We start from the raw sequence: 24,751 nt of genomic DNA, 5'->3' as shown, positions 1-24,751 counted from the left end.
TAGTTATCTCCGCTACCAGAAATATCATCAAAAGAAGAAAATAAAAGGCGGAGATCTCACAGCATACAATACTCAGGCCAGATGTCAAAATAAGCAGATTATGATATAACAATGCACTGTAAAGATGGTTTGTCAATATGAACAAAGAAATTGTCTATGTAACAATAGATGCATTCTGGTGCATTTTAAATCATTATATCAAGTTTATGACTTACTTTCATGCTGCCTCTTACTTTCTTCACTCCAAACCAAGACTATATATACAAGTTTAAGCAGCCAACAACTGCACACACAAAAATTTAATACATGGTTAACTTTGTCGCCAGTATAGAAAATAAATTGTAATTTGCGACATTGGTGACATTGGCGAAGCCCAGTGTGATCCCTGAATAAACTTTTACACATTTTTTGGGGTACTTTTAAGAAGAAAATACATGTATATGAAATAGCAGGAGCCATGGCATGATCGTCTTATATTAGAATTCATATCTTCCCCAAAACAATGATGACGTTTTTACACATTACTTTTCGTACTTTTAAGAAATAAAACAAAATTTTGTGTGAGAGAAAAATACATGTATATAAAATTTTGGAAGCCATGCCACAATCATGTTATATCCAAATTATTGTTGTAACAGAGCAATCTCTAGTGGGGTCACAGTCTGTGTGTGTCTGTGTGTGCGTGTATATATATATACACACACAGAAAATTTGTACATTTGCTAAAATTAATACTGTAATATAACCCTGCATGGAGAGCAGGCAAACTTAAAAGAATTTAAGACTTTTATTCAAGACAAGTAATTCTATCATTTCAATCTGAATCACAAGGCTTTTTTGAATTTGTTTTAAGCTTCCAGCAAATAAGTCAAGTTTCTTGTGTGTTGCTTGTGAACAGTTCATAGATGTCCATCAAGTCAGCTATAATGGTTGAGATGCAGCCAAAAACGTCTAACTCCAAAAAAATCAACAATTACAAAAAACATGAAACATTCCTACAGTGACATGAAAATCTAATCAAACTATCTACAACTGCATAACAAAATACATTACAAATAATATTATTTGTCTAGCTGAAGAGGTTTTGCTAGATCATACTAACAAAGTCTTATAAATGAAATTTGAAGTCCAAAATGTTCCAAAGTACTAGGTGAAATTAATGCAGATTGAAGTCCAAAATGTTCCAAAGTACTATGTGAAACTGCTGCAGAGGCCTAAAACCTTCATCTGGGCATCTACACAGGAATAAATATTTTTACTACATTTTTATTAACTACCTGACTGTTATTAGTTATTTTAAAAGATTTTGTCAAAAAAGTAGACCAGCCCAAAAAATGGAAAATTATGTAAAATTTGAACAATGGCTGTAAAGTGTCTGAAATCCAACCAGCCATCTACCTGAGCATAAAGTATGCCAATAAAATTTCATTTGTCTACAATAGTGGATTTTTCACAGTCTTGCATACAAGCATGAGATGGCCAGACATATAAAAAAAAATTCATATGTTCAGACAGAACCAAATCAAGATGCCCCCCACTACCTCATTTTGAAAAGAAACTACCTGGTAGTCCTACATAGAAGAAATGCAAAAAATTATTACTTACCTGTGAATGGACAAAAAATTATTACTTACCTGTGAACGGACACTTCCTAATTGCATGTTTGCTATTCTAATTTCATTTCTCTTTCGACACATATCTTCCTGAGTTTCATAAACTTTCGCATAGAGATGATTGGCTAAATTTCTGAAAAAAGATAAAAATAAATAAAAATGAAAATGAAATCTCACCTTGGATTGATCTTCATCACCTTCATAGTCTTTTTCTCCTCTTTCTCGTACACTTTTTCCACGTTTTAATTTGACACTACCACCACTTGACTTCATTGATTTAGTACTGCCACTCCTATTAGATCGACTGGATTGCTGTGAATACTCTATTAAATCTCTACTTGACTGGGTATCTCTTAGGAGTTTCTCCGAATGCATACTTTCAGACCGTTTAATATCTTTTGAGGATTCTTTAGGACGAGTAATCATTTCTGTCACGATTCCACTGTCCTTGCTTTCCTGTTTTAACATTTGGTATCGCATTTGATCTTCTGTAGAATCCTGACTCACATTCTGCTGTCGTTTTAACTTTCCCCTCGAACTGCCCTTATTCTGTTTCATTTTGGGACTGTCAAATGGAGATGCTGAATGATAACTTTCCTCCACCTCTTCTAACATATCCAAGGTGCAAGTGATGATGGGTAATTGACACACAAGACTGTAAGTCTTATGAGAATATCAGCAAGCCTGTAATTTCACAACTCAATAATTGCAGTTCTGGAGAACCACTGTAGCATTAAGTCTTTCCTCTTAAAATGTGCAAAAAAATGGAAAGAGTCTTCTACAGTCAGATGCTAAAGAAACTGTCAGTAGTAACTTGTACTGTTCATAAAGTTATCAATGATCTTAATATGTCAATTTTGTTGTATTTTCCTCAATAACAATTACAACATTTACCCTGTCAGTGTCTGTGATGAAAACCTTCCTAGCCCAGCAACATCAGATGAATGGAGTGTCAGAAATGAGAGAGATGAGCCTGATGGTATCTGTTTTTCCTTCTGATTTGGAATACCTCAGTACAACTCTGTAAGCACAATTGCCAAAGCTCAAATTAGCTGCATCAACAATGACAGACTGCACAATGGGCTCACAGCAAGAAAGCTTCCAGAATCACTGGTCATGCCTTTTCAATCATTAACTCTATTTTGTTAGTAAATAAATGTACATGTTTTTAAGCTGTCCAAGAACTTTTTTAAACAGTCCATCAAAATCTGCTTTGATTTTTTGTACTGGTGTCTCTATTTTCCTCTAATGTAAACATTTATACAGTAGTTTCAGTTTAACAGCCTTACCCTTAATGTTGAGATTTTGATGAATGATTTTGCAGACAGGCCTGAAGCACAAAACAATCCTGAATCCAGTACAAAAGGTAAATAGTGATGAGAAAGGCAGTATTTTTTGTTATAAAACACATAACTACCTCATTAAACATCTGGCCAGTCTCCAAACACAGTGCAGGTAATTATTTACTTTATACCTCCACATCAATCTGAGCTCAAAGTTGAGATTTGATTATTATGTAACTGATTCCAAGATTTGTTAAATTTTAGCTTAATTATCAATAACAATCCAACCTCTTTATCCGCTAGTTGAAGATAAAATATGGACCCTGTAAATTTCTTAGTATACAGACCCTTCAAGATTTTGCTTCCCAGATTCTTGAAATCTGACAAAACTGATATAATTACAATAATATCTGTAACCCTCTGTTAACCCTTAAAAAGATCTCTCATACTTTTTACAGCCTAATTCCTTTATTCTCCCAACACTGCATAATCAAGTAACAGTCAGTCTTGACTGTACTGATGTATTAAATAAAAGTATTAATGAACAAAAACTAATCCACGTTTCATCAATTAAGTGACATTGAGAACTTTTCAGAGAATTTTCAAAGTTTTTCGATCCTAAATAGCTTCAAGCTTAAAAATAACTGGCAAGAATATCGAAGAATAATGCACTTGACTTTGTTAGTAGCAGTCTGATAAGCCAAGCCACTATTGTCCCATCCTATGCAAACTATTACACAACAATGGCACAAGACCAATTTACAAGACCAATTTACAAGACCAATTCACAAGACCAATTTACAAGACCAATTCACAAGACCAATTTACAAGACCAATTTACTCCACCTTCCTCTCTAATAGTAATGCTGCTGCATCTATGCCATCTGAGGATCACAAGTCACCAAGTACATTACCAATCCCAGAACCTGTTAGATAAATAGTTCAGCCAAAAAGCCTCTCTGTCAAGTGAAATAAGTCTGCAAGCGTAATGGAAAAAAGTCTGATGAAAATACTAATGTTTTGATGCACATAGTCCCTGCTTTTGATTTTATGAAATATCATTCACCCAAACAGTGTAGTGTTTAAGAAGCTACCAACATTGTTGCTGCTACTGGTGCCAGTACAAATGATTCTAATTAACAACTAATTGTCCAGAAGGAGTATAGCAAAACCCTCTGTCTGTCTGTCTCTCTTTCACACACACACACACATACACAATCAAGTTAACCTTCATGTACCAATTTAACACTTGAACTAGCTGAAAGCAGGGGAGTTAAAGATTTCTCTTTATTTCAAATGTCAAGTACTTGATTGGAGATATTATATTTCAGTTTTATTTCTGATGAGAGAAGAAAACTTAACATTTTATTTCAAAATTTAATGGATTAGTTACAAAATATGAATAATAAAAAACTTACTTTTCACAAACAAATCCATTCATTTAGATAGCACACACTACATGCAAGTGATTCCAGTGCAATCAGATGCTAAGAATATTTACATTCTGTTAATTCCTTTAATTTTTTCTCAATGAATTAAAACAATTTTTGGCGCCATTCCTAAAAATATATATATTCATTATTATTAGTAGTAGCAGTACTCATTATTAGTAGTTCTTGTATTTCTTTGACAAAGCTATGTGTATTTTTTCTTTGACAAAGCTATGTGTATTTTTTGGACACAGCTTAAATTGATTTTATACTAATGCATCCTGTGTGTTTGTGAATAAGGCACATCTTACTGCTCAATCACTGAAAACCTATGAAGCCACATAACCCATTGCACACTCACAGACTAACATCTGACATCAATTCCCCAACAGAAGTGTTGAAACAGTTCATTCTACAGACAAAATATGTCTGGGTCCATGCTCACCGATTTACTGCATACTTGGCTGTTGGCATTTGGAAGTCAACCCCCTTCCTCTGATTTTCAAACTGGAGTCCATATGTGTATATAGGGTACTTTATTATCTATGCGACATAAATTCTGTATTATATGATAGACAGCCCAATATATATAATCTTTTAAATGATCTAACATGATATCTCATCATCTCTGATGTCTATCTCTCTCCCATGGACCAGATGTGATTTCAAATGGTAGGAGACTTGAACTGATTATGGTTGAAATCAAAGTCATAATACCGTATATGCTCACCTACAGGTCAAGCCCAACTACAAACTACACAGACCCATATCTTCCACCACATAAGGCACCAGCAGATCTGAGTCTCTGAACTTTGTTGGGAACAATCAGTAGAACAAACAACAAAGTTCCTGATCTGCCAGCTCATCATAAAACAGCAGATATGGGTCCATGTTGTTGCAGTTGGAATTGACTTACAGCTGAGTATATATGGTAATTTATCTTATGTTCATCCATTATAAAATGGTTTCAACCAAAGAAATAAACAAATCAATCTTTGTATAAACATCCATCTCATTTTAAACCGGTAGCTAATTGAGCCATCACAATTTATCTCCAGGTATCATGCATCCTTTATAAAAGTTTCAAGGAAATAAACAGTTTTTTTCCTTCAACTCTTGGCTAGTGTACTTAACCTTAAAATATAATTGTAAAATACATGGAAATCTAAGTGAAAGCAGAATGTACAAGTTTCACTATATGGTTTGCAAGCTTAGTCAAGACCACTCCGGTGGCCTAGTGGTTAGAGCATCCACCTTGGATGCGGGAGGTCGTGGGTTTGATCCCGGGTCGAGTCATAACAAAGACTTACAAAAATGGTACTAACAGCTTCCTCGCTTGGTGATCAGCATTAAGAGGTTAGTGTTAGGACTGGTCGGCCTGGTGTCAGGATAATGTGACTGGGTGGGATATCATGCTACGTGTCTGCGGCATGATGCCCCAGTGCTAGACATCACTATAAACTATCACACTGCAGACATCGTAGCGATATGACTGAAAAATTGTTAAAGCTATGTTAAAAATCCAAATCACACATACACACACAGCTCAGTCAAGTTTATGTTGTTAAGTGATTGTACATGACACTCCATAACTGGGTAATACCTGCATCAGTAAAAATGCTGCCCTTTGTGTTCCTTGAGGATTGTACCCTGTAAATCACAGTATTTATAAATGCCAACCCTTGCACATAACACTGACCTCACTGTAAACATTTATCACCATAACAAAACTTTTATATTGTCAAGGTTTACAACCTGATGCTTGTTATGTTACAACTCTATGGTCTTAAACTTAGTAACAGCAAAGAGCAAAAACCAACAAGTTTTGTAAAATCCAATAAATAATTTATTTCCATAGAATACAAACAAAGTGAAAATGCAAAAAGAACTGGCAGTATTTTGAATTAAATCCCAAATAGTTCTAAAAGTTCTATCACAAGTCCAAATGTATGAAGTTTCCACTGAATTTCCGTGATATTCGAAATAAGTTCCAACAGTGAATGTGTCGATATGCCTGTACTCTCTAATGAGTCAATGGACTGGATTGTGATTATGTACTTAGTCTTTTGATGTAACACAATACAGTAATATGATCAAAATATGTTCTTGTCTTAATTCACTATAATTCCAAATTAATGTTTTAGTCCAAGAATATTAATGAGCACTTTGTAATTCCAGTGAATAATAATTTGAATAAAGAAATACATCCTAATGAAAAACTGAACACAACAATAAGACTGATTCTGCTTCAAGATGTTCAGGGAAGAATGAGTACTTTTTAGTTCAACAAGGTTATATAGTCCCTATGATTGACATATGTCACAATTACCATTTTTTTTAAATACTCAGTTGCTCAATAAACACTTCCATTTTAGATGTTTCTAGGGTCAGAATCAAGACTATCTTTTAATTCAAATTCAGGTAAACATGTTTATATTAATAATGATCTGAATATTTAATCCACACTCATAGAGGTGTATTATGTTATTTACAATAACAACAGTAAGGTACACTATGAACTTGATTTTGGACAAAGTCAAGTACAAAATACAGATACACATAACATACACTCATTAAGAAAAGCTAACAAGCAATACAAATAATATAAATTAAATATACAAAACAGTTGAAACAAAGGATATGCAAAATACACAGACACAAAATTATATGGTCTGGTTTTGTTCTAACACCATTTTTCAGCACATGATAAGCTATGCCGGACCAGTATACTTGGCAGAAGAAGAAGCTAGGAAGACCTTGAAAAGAACCACCGATCCACAGGAAACAACTGACAAGCCATCTTCGCTAGCCAAGGTTCTGACCTATCTACACCTATCAGATATTTCAGTGCTTTGTCCTAGCAACAGCTATTCAAGCTGCCTCCATTAGTATGCAATGCCAACTAACCATAAGAGTGTAACTGCAGTGCAATGAAAATGGTGGAGGCAACTGACTTCAAAAGGATACTTCGTAAGTTTAACATCAAAAGTATGACTACTTACCAGAGAAAAGCCATTACAGGCATATTTGAAGGACTATATTAGTGCAAACACAGACTGGCAGAGGAAAATAGCTTATTTATGAGTCCATTACAGCTGTATGTTCCCCTTGTCTCTATCATTTAGGAACATTGTTCAAATTTGTTACAATTTTATTTTGATTGGATGCAGTGGCTTGCCACTACATCCAATGAAATTCACAGACCCAAAGCACTGAAATATATGATTTATCCGTCAAGATGTAGATGTATTAACATATTGTAACCTCGGCTAGAGAAGATGCTGGCAAGAGCTTTCTAATTTTTTTCACCCACAAATTGGCCAAACCAATACACGAACCCACATGGTCAAGGTTGAGAAGGCATGTGCCTTAGACTTCTTGACCACCTGGGGCCCCACAAATTATATGAGTGCAAGTTACACATGGGAATATGGTAATTTATTGTTAATATAGCAAAAAATTCTACAGATTTGTGTACTATATCAACATCTCCCTAGTCACTAATTATGTAAATTACTGACTGGAAAATTAAACGTAATAAAAACAGCACAAAGCAAATAACATGCAGGATTTTGGATATCCTTTCATGTTACCATAAGCTTAAAAAGCTCTATATGCCTTATGACAAAGTTTCTGTTCAATTTTCAGCTGCTTAATGTGTCAGAGGTTGTATGTACCTCAACAGAACGCTTAATAAGCCAGGAAGGAAAGCAACCATCATTTCCAGTGATATTCATGTGCTGATCTTCAAGCTATTGTCATTTGATAGCACTGTATATACTGACTCATAAGTTGGGTCCAACTACAATCTGTACAGTCTAAGATCCGCAATCACACAAGGTGCTGGAAGATCTTAGTTTATGCAGAGGGATTTTTTTTTGAGTAATCAGTAGAACAAGCAACATAAACCATGATCTACACATGCACATGCCATGTCAAAAGACAGTTTGCAGCATGATGCATGGATATGGAAGATCTACACATGCACATGCCATGTCAAAGGACAGTTTGCTTGATTTTGTCAAATCTTAAAACAACTCTTTCCAAATTACTAGACAACTTGGTCAGTTGAAAAATTTTTCTATTTATTTTCTATATATTGCTAACCTCCATAAAGGAATACATCTACACTCAATTTTGGCCAAGTTCTGATAGGGTCCAACTATTTAATGTCTGTATGAAGATACTGTTTCTTTTCCTTTATCTCAATATAATTTTCTTTTCTTTTCCATCAAAATATGACATTTAGACTTTTTACAAATCAGAGCATGAATTTTTCTCCAAGCTATTTGAGGGTCAAATTTTTTTCTCAATAAACATAAAACCCTTGCAAAACGAAATAGTCAGTCTGTGAAGGAGCAAATTTCTGGCGATCTGTGAAGAACACATTAGTTTGAGACTAGAGAACAATTAATAAGATTTATGGGGACAGGCGCATATCAAATCGCCATACTGCCATGATCAGTAATGTCTTTTCGAGGAGAGAATTTCATTCTTAATTAAGCATTCATTTATTTAGCCAACAGAAGACTGGTGGAAGCAAAAGCTAACTTTGATTCCATAGCGTAAATGTCGAAATTGAAAGATTACAGAACTCTGTTACTCTAACTACAAGGTCAAGTTGACCACAACTACTTGCGCCTCTGGAAAAAGACGGCAGATATATTTGATTCTGATTGGTTATGCTAAATTAGGGGCATGTTTCCCACACTAAATTTCCTTGTTTTAATATCGCCACATCAAAAGTTTTAATCAGTTTAAGCTTTTCTGCAAGAGAAAACAAAAATGTAAAAAGTCTCCGAGAATGAATTTGGGAGAAATTCTCTCATAAAACTGTGGTCCAAGAGGACTGCTGTCGGAGAAAACTGATGAACAAATTTGGCAGTAGAAGCGAGGAATGCTAAAAGCTCAAAGGGAGAGAATAGCTTCTGCGACGTATTATCTCTGAGACATATCCTGCAACATATTATCTCTGAGACGTATCCTGTGATGTATTAATTCTGAGACGTATCCTGAGACATGCTTATCCTGAGATCCAGGTATGTGTGGATATATGTGCTACACACAGAGTGAGGACCAAAAGAGGCAAGACTGACAGAAGTCGAAGGAACAGCTACAGGGGAAGTGGAGTGAATGGAGAAGCAGGCTATGCAATTGTACAAGGTGTTGACTTCGATTGCTCACTCGATCCTATGATGAACTAAAACAGATCGGCTACTTTATTGAAATATATTTGCGTTGTTTTTTTTTTGTAATTCGGTGAAAGTTTTATTTCTAGAAGCAGAGTATATTCCTGATGTAATGAATTCTCACAATTGTTTTATGTAATTGATTCAATTGTTGTTTACACGTACGGGGGCTCGTGTTGGTCTGTTCTATATCTCTGCTCAAATCCCTATCTATTCTGCCTATATAGGGGCCCCAAGTGGCCGAGTGGTCTAAAGCGCTCTCCGTTACGGATCACTGCCATCTCACCTCTGTCTGTGTGGGTTCAAGTCTCGGATTCGGCTAATGTGGGTATGTGAGAATGCTTACCAGTAGCTCGTGGGTCGGTATTTTTTTCGGGGTTTTCCCGGGTTCTTCCTCCACCATTAATACTGGCCGCCATGTATAGCCTATTGTGTGCTGAAAAATGGCATTAAACCCTACAACAACAACAAGAACAACAACAATTCCACCTATAAGTTTCACCACTTATATTTATATTTACTCAAACCGGACAATAACATCAAGGGCAGTCAACCACTAGATAACGAGAACCAAATTAAGTGGACACCTTAAAAGAAGGTACAATCCACCAACCCACACACCTCTTGCAAGAAGAGGGGACTTTGTGTAAGGTTTCTACAAAGTCGACCATAGGTACGCTTACACAGTCCCTTACAGTCAACTGAATTTTGTCCAACAATATCATTATAATGATGATGGTTATAGCAATGACAATGTTGGCGGTTGCAAAATTACAGCAATTATGTTGCATTGATTACTTTTTAGGTGATGAAGATGATTTGATCTTCGCTTAAATGCTGATTTTTGTAATGATGATTATGATGATGATGACACAGTACATTGTTTTTGATATTGCTTATGTTTTGGTGATTAATGATTTCGTAATGATGATATAAAAAAGGTGTGGGAGTAGTTAAGTATCAGATTACTGCTGGTGGTGGTGGTGGTGGTAGTGGTGGTAATTAGTACTTGAGTAGGTAACTGTTTCTTAGTTGTTTCTGACTTTTCTATACTGTATTCTGCCATATTAATTGCTGACTAGTACCTCTGGGGCATACTCGATGTAATACAATGAAACCCAAACGTCTTTCCTAAAGCAGTCATTCTAGAAATATAATTATGTAGATTAAATTGCTGAAAATGAGAATTTTACAACATTTTTAGCGTCTTTCTAATTTAAATATGGCTCCTCAAGACCCTGAGTACCCATACAAATTATGTGATTAATGATCAACATGACATTTAAGTGTTCCTTTAAGATTTTTAATTTTCAACTGTCCATAAATGAAGTAACTATGATAATTAAGAAAAAGTCTAGGGTTATGGTGAATCATCTTCCAAATATAAATTCTTCAACATTTTTTTTTCATCTACATTTATCAAAATCATGAAAATCTCGTTAACGAGCCCTGAAAATCATTTTATTAACCCCGTAGAACTTGTGCTAAACAAACGTTGATGGGCCTGACATTCTAGTGGCCAACAAGAATTTCCAGGCATTCAGGATAAGATTAATTCTTCCTTTTAAATGTTTGTTGAAAGAGCAATAACCAGATTTCAAATTAGATATATATATGAACTCTCCTGGTGAAATCTCCATCATTTTCCATTCAAGAGGAGTAATGATATTAAGATTTTAAAATGGCTGACATGGTGGCCATATTGGATGTCAGATTGGAACCATTTCCATTTAGGACCAATTAGACATCATATTAAGTCATTTAGTGAAAGCACAATACTGACATGATCATCCATCTAGAAGAAATAGTGATAACAAGATTTTCAAGATGGCCATTGTGGAGGCCAAAACTAGAAGCCAGATTGGCACCAATCTGACTTAAAACCAACTACCGGTAGACATCATAAGAAGTGAAAACTCAGTGTTGATATAATCATTCTTTTAAACGATGTAGAAATAACATTATTTTCAACATGGCCATACTGGATGTTTGAACACCACCAGTTTTATTTTAAACCAACATGATATTATCAGAAGTCTTTTTAGTAAAAATGCCATTTTGATATGACCATTCATTCAGGAGGAATAGGGATAACAAAATTTTCAAGTTGGCCATGAAGGTTACCGTACCAGATGCAAAAACAGTACAATAATTTCACATACTTGGAGCATAAATATCTTTCAAATTCAAACTTTTCAGCAATACCACACTGCCTTCATCAGCGACTAATGCTGATCAACAGTCTCCTTCTAATTGGTTGATAGGAGGTGATCAACATAAGTCACTGATGAAGGCAGGATGACATTGCTGAAAATTTAAAATTTGTAAGATATTTATGCTCTGAGTATGAGAAATTATCAATGATCAAGAACTATCTGGAGCAAGAAAACAACCTTTTCAGTACAGTAAAACCTGTCTTGAATGACCACTGCTATGTTAGACCACCTGTCTTGAGAGACCACATTCTTAATGCACAAATTTATTGATTATATAGGATTGTGACCTATTATAGGAGTCCACCTGTCTTGAGAGATCATACATTTTTGGAAAAAGAGGGGGTCTTTTAAGACAGGTTCTACTGTACCACCATTTTTATTTAGGACCAACTAGATAAAACAAAGTCTTTGGGTGAAAACTCCATGTCAATATGACTTTTTATTTAGGAGGAATAGTGATAACAAGAATTTCAAAATGACCACTGTGGTGGTCATCTGGCTATCAGTTCAGTACCATTTTTATTTAGGACCAACCAGACCATCGTATGTACTTACAACAACAATAAAAAGAGAAAGAATACCACATCCTGAGACAAATCTTGTGGTCTGTTTTGGAGACCCACGTACTGGTCAATGTGGCTGTTCCACCCAAAGAACGTGCTCTCCATTCATATCAGCAGTTTTTAACATGTGTTGGCATATGTACAAGTTCTGCATATCTTACAAAACCTAACCATCATAAGAACAGTAACCCATCACTACAGCAAGAAAGGCAGAAAATATATGTACATTCTAACCATAATGTTAGACTGCATAAACAATAACTTGTTCATCTAAATACTTAATGAAATATTCAGGGCTATTTCAGCTGATACTTGTCATGCAGGATAAATGATTCTGAACTCTAACTTGTCTGCCGACTTTCAATTTTACTGTACATAATACTTAACTCTGCTTAAAATGACATGCATCTGATTAGATGGCCATCCTGTCTTCAGCCACAACTCATAAATATGAGTGGACAAGTGCAATTTTCTAGCCTAAGGTATTGTTTATAGTTTTTCATACTCTCAAATATTTCATACATACCGGTAATGTAATTATAAGATGCAATTTTCATGTATCAATATCCCCTACTTTTACTGGAAGGAGGGGAGTGTAGTTTTGAAAAGGAAAATGTTAGGTGACCATGGTGATGCAGTAAACGAGTTAACATACATTTGTGAATGAAGGCACTAATGATGATGTAGAACACAGTCAAACCCAGGTGAGGTCTCACAAATATAAGCATACATTTGTACAGGAATAGACTAAGGATAATGCAGAACACAGGTGAGGTCTCATCACTATAAATATACATTTGTAAAGAAATAGATTAAGGATGATGCAGAACCCAGGTAAGGTCTCATCAATATAAACATAGGTTTGTAAAGGAACAGACTAAGGATGATGCAGAACACAGGTGAGGTCTCATCATTATAAATATACATTTGTAAAGGAATAGACTAAGGATGATGCAGAACACAGGTGAGGTCTCATCAATATAAATATACATTTGTAAAGAAATAGACTAAGGATGATGCAGAACACATCAAACCCAGGTGAGATCTCATCAATATAAAGCTGCATATAAAATATGCTTCAAATAAAAACATGACAGAAAATTACCATGCTGAAAAAAATATATGGGTCCAACATTCTGCAGACAAAACTGTATTATATGAAAATGTAGGAAGCTTATAATAAAGTTTTGTGGAAATTAAATCAGTGTAGAGCTGTATATATAAAATGTCCTTGAAAACCAAAAGCAACTATGAAGTGAACTATGTGGAAACAAAAGTCAACAGGTCTAACAATCTGGGACCAGAACTCTGCTACATAAAGATGTAAACCAAATGCCAAATAACTTAACTCTGCCAAGGAGCCATTAACATAAATTTACATTTAAATTTATGGTTTAAACCCAAAAGGACTTAAGGGAGCTGTTGTGCAGGGGGCATATGAATGTGTGAATCCAATAATCAGGGGCCATAACTCCATGATGTTGACCAATATTATCTTTATTTAACCGTGCTCAAAGAATCTGATAATCTGGAACCATAATTCCATGACATTGCATGAAGTGCATCAAAATCAGGTCTGGTCTTGTACCTATCAAGCTGCCTACTAAATCTGTTTAAAATACTAAAAGTTGTTGTGTAAAAATGAAAGTGAGTAGATCTGACAATCGGGGCAATAATAATAATAATAATAATAATAATAATAATAAAAATAATAATAATAATAATAACAATAATAATATTTAACATGGGTTTTCATTTTCAACAAGCAACATTAGCTATTTGGCAACAAACAACCGTTCCAGCAAACTTTGCTGTGAAAAAGTAGGTTGCTACAGCCCATTTTTACTGAGGACCAATCATAGCTATTAACCAGACAATAGGACCAATCATAGCTATTAACCAGACAATAGGACCAATCATAGCTATTAACCAGACAATTGGACCAATCATAGCTATTAACCAGACAATAGGACCAATCATAGCTATTAACCAGACAATAGGACCAATCATAGCTATTAACCAGACAATAGGACCAATCATAGCTATTAACCAGACAATCAACTATCTGAACTATTCCATTCCTCAAAATGACACAGAATGCTAACAAACTGAACTCCATAAAGATCTCATCAATTTCAAGCTGCAAGCCAAATGTGCCTCAAGTCCAGTAATAATTATCAGAGTTATCGTGCAAAAATGAAAGTGAATAGGTCTCAAAACACAGGGGCTACAACTCTACTAAATAATGATGCAGCATGCTTATAATCAAATAAAACAACCACAGCCCTATTAATATCAAGATGTCTACCAATTTTGAATGAAATGCAATCATAAACAAACAATTTGTTGCATGGAAATGAAAGTGGGACAGTACAACAATTGGGCTATAGCTCCACAAAATGATTTTGCAGAATACTGACAACCAAACTTGGCTCAGGCCACATCAGAATCTGTCAGTAAAATTTGGTTGAAATCAAATCATAATTAAGGGAGTTGCTGTAAATAAATTAAAGTGGGTGGTTGTCTAACAATCAGTGGGTAGGAGCGTGTACATACATATATGAGAGTATGTATACATATGTGCATAAACATTGTTATATATATCTATACATTTTCTAATCTTTATTCATGACTGTAAATTGTAGTGATTATCTATATCTGGATTTGGTGTACAGTGTATATGCATATTCTATGATTTTAAGAACATAAACTTTTGCAGGATCTATAAATAGATGCTTACAAACATTTTTATAGTTTATAATAATACAATTATTAGTAAATATTTTGACAAGTTTTGGGCTTTTTCATACTAGATGTGTTTAGGTCAGGTGGGTTCTCAGAATCAAGTCATTTTCCATTGGATGGGCTAGGTCACATGAATAGTTATTTTGAAATATTAGATTTAGTAAGATCTGTCACATAGGGTATAATGTGACATATAGTCGTGATAGACTCTTGAAGGTGTATATAAGCTGAGAACTGAGCAATTCATTCCTTTTTTGGATTCTTATTTCATATGTTGAAATCAATCTGCAGATGTCTTAAATGTTGTGTTTAGATAATTTGAGAGGAAACATGTTAGGATTATTCAGTGGAAATAGAAAGTGCTCATTGGACTATAATATTATAATGGGACTATTATGAATTATTCAAAGGAGTTCTGGACGCCATTTTGACACATCAGAACTGTTGGTGGACCAGTATATTCATGGATCTGAAGTTCATCTGGAACTTTTCATTCTTTTGGACTTCAACAGAACTTTTTTTTAGGATCATTTTGGATTATATTCATAATACTGTAAGTCCCTCTTGAATTTTCATTTTATAACATTGATACTTAAAATGTTTGTTAAGTTTCACAAAACTTCATAGTTTTACTTCTTTCTGTTACTTAGTTTATAGCCACAGAGATAAAACAACATGTATAATTTTAGCATAATTGACACATATATCATGTATATGGTCATAGACATCTGTCTGTAAATTTTAACATGCACATATTGAATAAACATTTTAAGAATAAAACACAGTGGGTATCTTCTACTTAGAACAATAATGTGCAGCACTGACAACCAAACTTAGCTAAGATCTCATCGATGTCAATCAAAATACTCAATTTGGATGAAACGTACTATAAATATTAATGGCACATCAGCACAATCCTGGCTATACAGTGCTGAACAAGCTTCAGCATCCCCCAAAAGTATATAAAATGATGAAAAATGTAAGCAAAAAGATAAACACTTTCAAATACAAAGTAATTTTTTTTAGATAAATCTAACTCATTAACAGTTTTCAAGATCTCACCGTGAACACAAAACAAAAGGCCGTCCTTCATTTTGCCACTTTTGAGATGCAAGAGGGATCATTTGGCCCATTCTCCATCTGCAAGCCTGCAGCAATATTAATTAAGGGTGTTAATGTGCACAAATATAAGTGATGCTTCTGACCATCAGGAGCTACAACTCTGCAAAACAATTACGTCCAATGTTGACATATAAGGTCTCATCAGCATCACAATTTGTAAAATTGTTGCAATACAGCAAACTTAAGGGTGTTATTACAAGAAAACAAAATGGGTGGGTCTAAAAATCATGGGATAAAACTCATCAAAATGACAACTTAGAATGCCAACAATCAAAGTGAGCCAAGATATCATCAGACTCAAGCTTCATACTAAATTTACTTGAAAAGCAAAATTTAATGAAAGGAGTTACTATGTGGAAATAACCATGGGACAGACAGATGGAAAAGTGAGCAGGCCAAATTTAATATCCCCCACTTTCTACAAACAGTAGTGAACAAAAACTTGAGATTCAATAAAAGTACTAAAACTTTTCACGCAGAAATATTCTTCTTATTTTTAATGTGAAAGTCAATCATATTAAGACTTTAAAAAACTTTTACCTGATAACCAGTATATTATAAATAATTATTATACTGCAAAATAAATAAATATTTCTTAAAATGTGTAGCAACAAAAAGGTATAATAAATTAAAGGAAACTTTGGAATCCAGGGCCTAAACACATTTAACTTTTAACCTGAAATGATTCTGAGGATCCAGTGGTTTGTGTCCAAGACTTGTGCTCAAAAGGGTGCAAGTTTTAATCCTACCATGAGATCAGCCCAATTCAGTACCATGGTATGTCCTTGGGCAAGACACTTTATGCCAAGTGCCGCAAAACTAAATAAATTACCAGTTTTGCTACGCTCTAAAACACCAAACCATTCTATGAGTCTACCTAAATTAAAAAACTGTAGAATCTCTTAGATTTGGTACAAGTTAGTTCCCTAAAGTGTATGCCAAGTTTCAGTATTCAAAATTTAGAAATTCACAAAATGTCAATGTTAAACTCTGAAGCATTAATAAATTTATTCTGATTTGGAGATAAGAGTATTTATGGAAGACCCACACTTATTGTATTTTTTTCTGGTTTACAGAGGATATCGATGTAAAAGTTCATATGCTTTTAAACCTGGAACAATAGAAATAATTATTGGAAGAAATTTTGAAAAATCTGACCATAAATTAATTTACAGATCTGGGTCCCTGGGTGGCTGAGTGGTCTAAGCCACTCATCTTTTCAGATCACTCGCACATATCACATTGTCAACTTGAGTTTGAGTCTCACCTCACCAGCATAGGTATGTGAGACAAAGCATGCCAGTAGCTTCCTGGGAGTCCAGGGTTCTTCCCAGAATTTCCACCACCAAATATATTGGCCATCATATCAAACCTATCATGTGCTGATAAATAGTGTTAAACCCATCAAACGAATCCAAACCAATCATTGACATTTCAACTATTTCTTAAAATCTCAGTTTTAGAAGATTTCAACTTGGAATTTGTATCTTATCTGGTAAAATGTCAGTGACATTACTGGTATATCATACAGGACAGAGCATGTATTTTTAATGCAGCTTCAACAACATGAGGAAAGAGCAGAGGTCGATGTAAAGCATGAGTACCACACAAACTACAATGTACCAACATAATGGTAATGATGAAACTCAGAAGTGATGGATATTTGTTTTTAATTACATTATTTACCTTAAAAACCATTTTATCATTATTATTTCGATGCCAAACATTTTATTCAACAGAAAAACCATGCATGCTGCCTTATGATTTCTTATCTTCATTGTAAATCTTACAAACAGATTATTACTGTAGTCTGTACTCTATGACAAAACAGATGTAAACAAATCAAACTACATGACTGAGAAGGATAATTTCAGTTTTAAATTTAAAGAAAACAACCCCCCACCTATTCCCCATTTGTTTTATATTATCTTATCTTAAATGCATAAAAATATGAAAATTAAAGTAGTTTGATCAAAATCAGTACCAGATGGAAATACTTAAGCTCATTTGAGTACCCTAGTGCTTATTTCTTTTAATAGGAAACTATGGTACACATGTGCTATGTATTAAAGAGACTGGTATACACAAAGTTAGCACCTTAAAGTCTGCTTGCATGTAGCAGTACTTTATGGTACCTCAGCACAATGGGGGTTATATGGTACTAACTAAAGGTAAATGTTCAAAACTTGATACATGTGACACTTAAGTAAAGAACAAAAAGATCTGAATCAGCTTTGAAAAAAGATTGGTACATATAAATAGAATGATATAATTAGAATGATATATATAGAATGATATAAATAGAATGATGCACAAAATGTTGATTAAAGCATTTTTTTCACCAAAAATGATTGCAAATGGATAACTTATACAAAGAAACTTCTTCAGAAAGGCAGAAAGTATGATGTATGGTTCAATGAAAATGACAATGTTAGTGTGATAAGGAATTCTATTTGAAACCATCATCTTAGATGAATGCAAATAAGATGGGTTAAAAGAATCACTGAAAGGAACATATTTTTAAAAACTCTTAGATGAATATTTCCTAAAGAAAAGTATGCATGCTTGTCTTAAAATTTAGGACATCAAACAATAAACTACCTGATGAAATGTATCCATTGTATTGCATTTGCAAGACAGTTAAGAACCAAATGTCTGAATGATGATTTGAGTGATGAATTTCGTTTAACTCTTAACCGTAATTTTCACTGGAAAATCTTGACCAATTGCTCAATAAGTTTGAAATTTGCACCGATTTGTTTCTTATAATAAAAAGATTACCATGAATTGGGATATTATACATTACCATGAAATGGGACATTATACATTACCATGAATTGGGACATTATACATTACCATGAATTGGGACATTATACATTACCATGAAATGGGACATTATACATTACCATGAATTGGGACATTATACATTACCATGAATTGGGACATTATGCATTACCATGAATTGGGACATTATACATTACCATGAATTGGGACATTAAGCATTACCATGAATTGGGACATTATACATTACCATGAATTGGGACATTATACATTACCATGAATTGGGACATTATACATTTACCTTGGAGCTTAATAGGCATATATGTAGACACTAGTAGCATATGGTTGACTCTGGAAATTACTGAACAACTGGTTTCAATGACCTAAACCACTGGATCCGGTATGTGGTCTTAAATTAAATTTAATGTACAGAAACTATAATTTTCTATTAGACCTACCATAACCTTGACCTCCAACCATTAAACCCCATAATCTGTGTTTCTGTATTGCCAGTAATTGCAAGCCAGTTTGGTCCAAGAACTTACTCTAGAATAAAGTTATTATGCACAAAAAATTATTTTTTCCCAGACATTGACCTTGACCTTTGACCTTTATTGACCACAAAGTCACTACACCTCTTAAATACCTTAAGTGCAAGTCCTCCACAAACTTTATGACATTACATTATCTTAAAGTTATTGTGTAAAAATAATTGTTCTTCTTTTTTTTGTTAGTGACCTTGACCTTTGAATTTTTTACCCTAAAACAAATAGGCTTTATACTCAGTGACATATAAGACATCCACATACCTTGGCAATGGAATATGGTCAATAACTAAAATATACATGCAGAAACTATTTTTCTTCTTTTAGTCACAGTGACCTTGATATTTACCATTTGATCCAAGATCAACCTGTTTCATCCTTACCCTAAGTGCAAGCCATCTACTAAGTTTAGTCCAGGCATGTGAAGTAGAACTATTTTTATTGTGTGAAAACCATTCTTATTTTCTCAGCCACAGTGACTTTAAATTTTGACTTCCTAAATCAATTGACCTCTTTCTTCTCCAACTGCAAGTCATCTGCAAATTTGATAACTTTTGATGGTGGGGAACAAGTTATTGACCAACCATTTTCTTCTTTCAGTCATATACTCAAAATCACAACCACAAAGAATTAAATAAAAAAACAGAGGCCTGATTCTGTATATCGAGCACACACTCAGAGCTAAGCTGTAAATTATGAACTTGACAATAAGGTTTAAAATTTTGAGTGAGCATGTTATTGCATGAAATGTCTTACCTTCATAATGATTCATCCAATACACAGCAAAACCCATCAAGGGGTTTAGGAAATAAATGTAAATCAAGCAAGAGTACGATGTATAGCATATTATATGCCAGCCAGTCTTTAACAGTCTTTAATATAGGCAACAGGAGGATATGGTTGACTCTGCAAATTGCTGACCAAAAAGTGTGTATGACCTTGATCAATCCATGGTTAAAGTATACAAACTTCAGCTAATGTTATTGTGTAGAAACCAGTTTTTCTTATTAGACTTGCCATGACCTAAACTTCTGATTTTTAGACTCCTGAATTAATAGGTTTCTTTATTACCCTGATGCACTCAGTCATCCACAAAGTTTGTCTTCAAAATGTATTCTAAAATCTAAAACAAAAGATATTCTGCAAAACTAATTCATCTCAGACCTACAATGACCTTGATATTTGACCTTTGACCCTAAAATTAACAATCCACTTCTATATCTTAAGTGAAAGTCCTCCACAAACTGTTTTTCAATGTATACTGCATGGAACTAAAGTCATTATGCAAAAAAAAAGGCATTATTCTTTCATGCAATGACCTTGACATTTGAACTTTTGGCCCCCCAAATCAATAGGCTTCTTTCTTACCCAATGTTTAAGTTGTCCATCAACTTAGCTAAAAATATATGGTTAATGACTGAACATTTCGTGTGCAAAAACCATTTTTCTTTCAGTCAACAATGTCAACTTTTGAATCCAAACTGAAAGGCTTAATCTTTACTCTAAGTGCAAGCCATCCACGAAGTCTGGTCCAGGTTTTGGAGGATACTAATAAAGTTAGTTTTTGTGTTAGCATCTTTTCTCCTATTTGGGCCAAAAACTTTTCACATTTTATTATAAAACAACATGTTGTGGCACACATCTGTACAAATCACCTAGTGTAAGGGACAAATCTAAGGTTTATTAGAGTGCATTTTCTTTTAAATAATTCTATACATTTGCTTAATAGCCTATGACTACTATAACAATGAAATATCTGGGATATAATCTGCACTTACATAAATTTACATAAAATAAAAGATGTCATTATGGCTCATCAATTTCAAGGTCAATACAAATATTTTCCAGTATCAGCAACAAGCTGAAATAAACCAGTTGACACATAATGAAGTTAAACGGTTGAATTCCTGTAGAAACAGCCATGTAAAATTTTGCAAACATAATTGTTTTCTGTTTTATTGATTTGTCTTGTCTATGTTTTGTATTTGCCTCTGAAAAAGACTCATTAAAGAGTCAAAAGCACTCAGGCTAGCTAGATACAAGTTTTGCACTGTTCATTGTCAGTTTATTATATATATATATATATATATATATATATATATATATATATATATATATATATATATATATATATATATATATATATATATATATATATATCTATCTATATATCTATATATCTATATATATATATCTTTATATATCTATATATATATCTATATATATATATATATATCTATATATATATATATATCTATCTATATATATATATGTATGTATGTATATATATATATATATATATATATATATATATATATATATATATATATATATATATATATATATATATATATATATATATATAAATATATATATATATATATATATATATATATATATATATATATATATATATATATATATATATATATGTATATTAAATATATAAATATATATATATTAAATGTTTCAAACCTCCATGGGTCTCATCAAGTGGTAGCGGCAAACTGTAAATTTATCCCTATTGTTTGCTACTGAATTCCTGCCACTATTCATAACCTTGCCACATCTGCACTATAGTAAATCCACTGTTTATCAGTTTGGCAAAAATGTTCTCTTTGCATTGTTCATACAGATGTCTGTTTGGATTTCACTTCCATCTCCTGTCTGCTGGCATCAGATCAAACTCATTTTTACATCATCACCAACAAGATTTATTCTCACAAATTTGTCAGGAGTGTCAACTCTCAGCTTGCAGCACAGGTTTTTTTTAGACAAATTTGTGTATCAAAATCTGCACTCATGATCCATTCTTGACACTGAAAGTACCTTTGATATTTGTATCAAATGAATCATGTTTGGTTATTGCCATTTCATTGCAATAGGTTTTGTCAGTAATTCACCTGCTGACAGTAATCCATAATTACATGCCAATGTACTTAAGAATCCCACACTTATTACTTGGTTGGAACAGATGACTGCATCACTGTTCTCTCTTGTTTAACAATATTGCATATCAAAATGTCTACATAACCAAACTGTGGCATCTCACTAACATTTACAGCATTAGGCTCAAATACAATAAAAACTTTAAAAATCTATAAATCTACCATGTACATTTGCATGAATAAGCCATATACACTGCACTACTTGGCTGGCAAGTCTTTGTCAACACTTCACTTCTATCCCTTCGAAGGGAAAACTGTTACACTTTGCTGTAACAAGCTCATTGCACTGAGAGCTATCAAACTACAGTTTCAGTGATGTAAAAAATCCAAGAACAGTTCCTTGATGGTAATGCATGACAACTCTCATGTCTACAAGCACCGGCTAGGGGTTAGTATTCATCCTTTTTATGCTTACACTTAACATGGAGAGTAGTGCTTTATCAAGCAGCAAAACCAATACTTGTCATTGTGTCCAGGTACATATAACAAAATCCTTAAGAACAAGTAAAAGACGCCTTGATATAATGATATTTTGGATTTCCCCCTATGACTGATGTCAGGTTGCTCAAAACCTTTGAACTTTGAAAGTGGTGGTCATGTCCAACAAATACAAGGGCTTACGGTAGGCTGATGTTTATACACATAAATGAATATGTCTATTTGCTGGTTTGCATATAGAAAAATTTGTTGATTCAACATGGAATTAGTTCATACTTTATTTCTTCAAGTGTTTGTATATCATCATACTGGATGCTCTTCAGGCAGTTACATTATATTTCTGAAGTATTTTGTAAATAACAAAGTTCACATCATTGTTACGTCAATTATATTACTGTTTATAGTGAGATTATAAGCAATTTCATTACATCTATATACAACATCTGTTTATAGTGAGATTATAAGCAATTTCATTACATCTATATACAACATCTGCAAGACTGATGAAATCATTAAGCACCCATCAGTCTGAGAGTAAACAAAACAAAAATAAATTGGACAAAAGTGCACTCGACAGTAATATATTGATACAATGTATAGGACCATCCATACAATTTTTGTAACAATTATTATATGGTCATGTTAAGAAAATGTTTTGGGTCTATTGATACAAGATTTAAAGCATCTCATTTGAATTTTTCATGAATCTTTAATAATTCCAAAGAATTATTAAGACCTGGTTATAGAGTGCATATGAAATAAAGTTTCTTTTCTTCACTTAAATATTTATTATTAGTAAATAATTTATATAAAGAAGGACCTTGAAGTTTCATCATAAACACTTATGTATTAACTTTAACTGATGTCAGATCTTCTGTTTTTGTTTGATCTCTATGTACCATCATTCTCTTTCCTAGTTCACATTTTGTCTGATTTGTGTAAAAGGTATCAAATATCAATGTATAAAACACGTTTTTAGAATTGCCATTAAAGACCTGTTTAAATGTATTGTGGGGGGAGGGAGAGGTCAAACTAATTTTATTGATGTAATACTTACCTGTAACACAGCATATATAGTACTTTTCCAGGAGGAAAACGCCCAACTGAAATAACAGAAATTCCATCCTCACATTAGTATGAACCAGAGTCTGCCAAAACACTGAGCCTTCCCTGCGTGAGAAACCTATATATTAAGTGTGCGTGAAAGACCCTCTTATCTATTTGAGGGAGCAGCCTAAACTGGGACATCAGTGTGGGGAGGGAGGAGGGATCTGGGCAACAGCAACAGGTAAGTATTACATCACTAAAGATAGTTTTACCCCCACCCAAATACATTTTAATCTAAGTAATATCTTACCTGTCGCTACTGACTAGCTGAACTTGTCAGTTTGACAAAAGACCTGATGATCCCAAAGCAGGTACATAAAAAACACCAAACAAACCCACAAGGACTGCTCACCATCACAGAACAGCTGGAGACTTCTATTGAATGGAATCCATAAGTACCACTTTTGAAGCAACAACTGGGCCCAGTGAGAAATGCCTCACTTTGATGGGCTACCAAGCAAAGATAAAATGAAAACAAATTAGTGTAAGAGTGCCAAAATGTGCCTCTCATCATATCCTTTAATGATGATGAGGTAGATAGGCCCATGAGGCAGTAATGGCATGATCATTCTTGGGCTTTAAGTTTCATAAAGGATGGGTCCTTGTTAGTAAGGAATTGGTAAAGTCTCTTGATAGTTAATGCTTTCCACCTAAAATGGTGGAAGCTGAAATATCAGCTGAACCATTAATGGGGAGAAAAAGATGTTTCCTACTGAAAGGCAGTGTTCAGAATTGAAGAATATAAGTCTTGAAGAATGAAAGGGATGTGAA

General features: G+C 33.7%; 1 protein-coding gene across 1 annotated transcript in view; it reads right to left on the bottom strand.

Annotated features, from left to right (window-relative positions):
- Positions 1–24,751, bottom strand: part of LOC149785785 (uncharacterized) — a 398,918-nt gene that overhangs the window by 176,321 nt on the left and 197,846 nt on the right. Inside the window, exon 11 of the mRNA XM_089979704.1 lies at positions 1,635–1,746. Coding sequence (XP_089835830.1) covers positions 1,635–1,746 — 112 coding nt within the window. The remainder of the gene's footprint in view (positions 1–1,634; positions 1,747–24,751) is intronic.

This window comes from Sinohyriopsis cumingii, chromosome 13 (assembly GCF_028554795.1).
Source record: "Sinohyriopsis cumingii isolate HCF-2022 chromosome 13, ASM2855479v2, whole genome shotgun sequence".
Classification (NCBI taxonomy): Eukaryota; Metazoa; Mollusca; class Bivalvia; order Unionida; family Unionidae; genus Sinohyriopsis; species Sinohyriopsis cumingii.
This window is presented reverse-complemented; position numbering and strand designations above follow the sequence as displayed.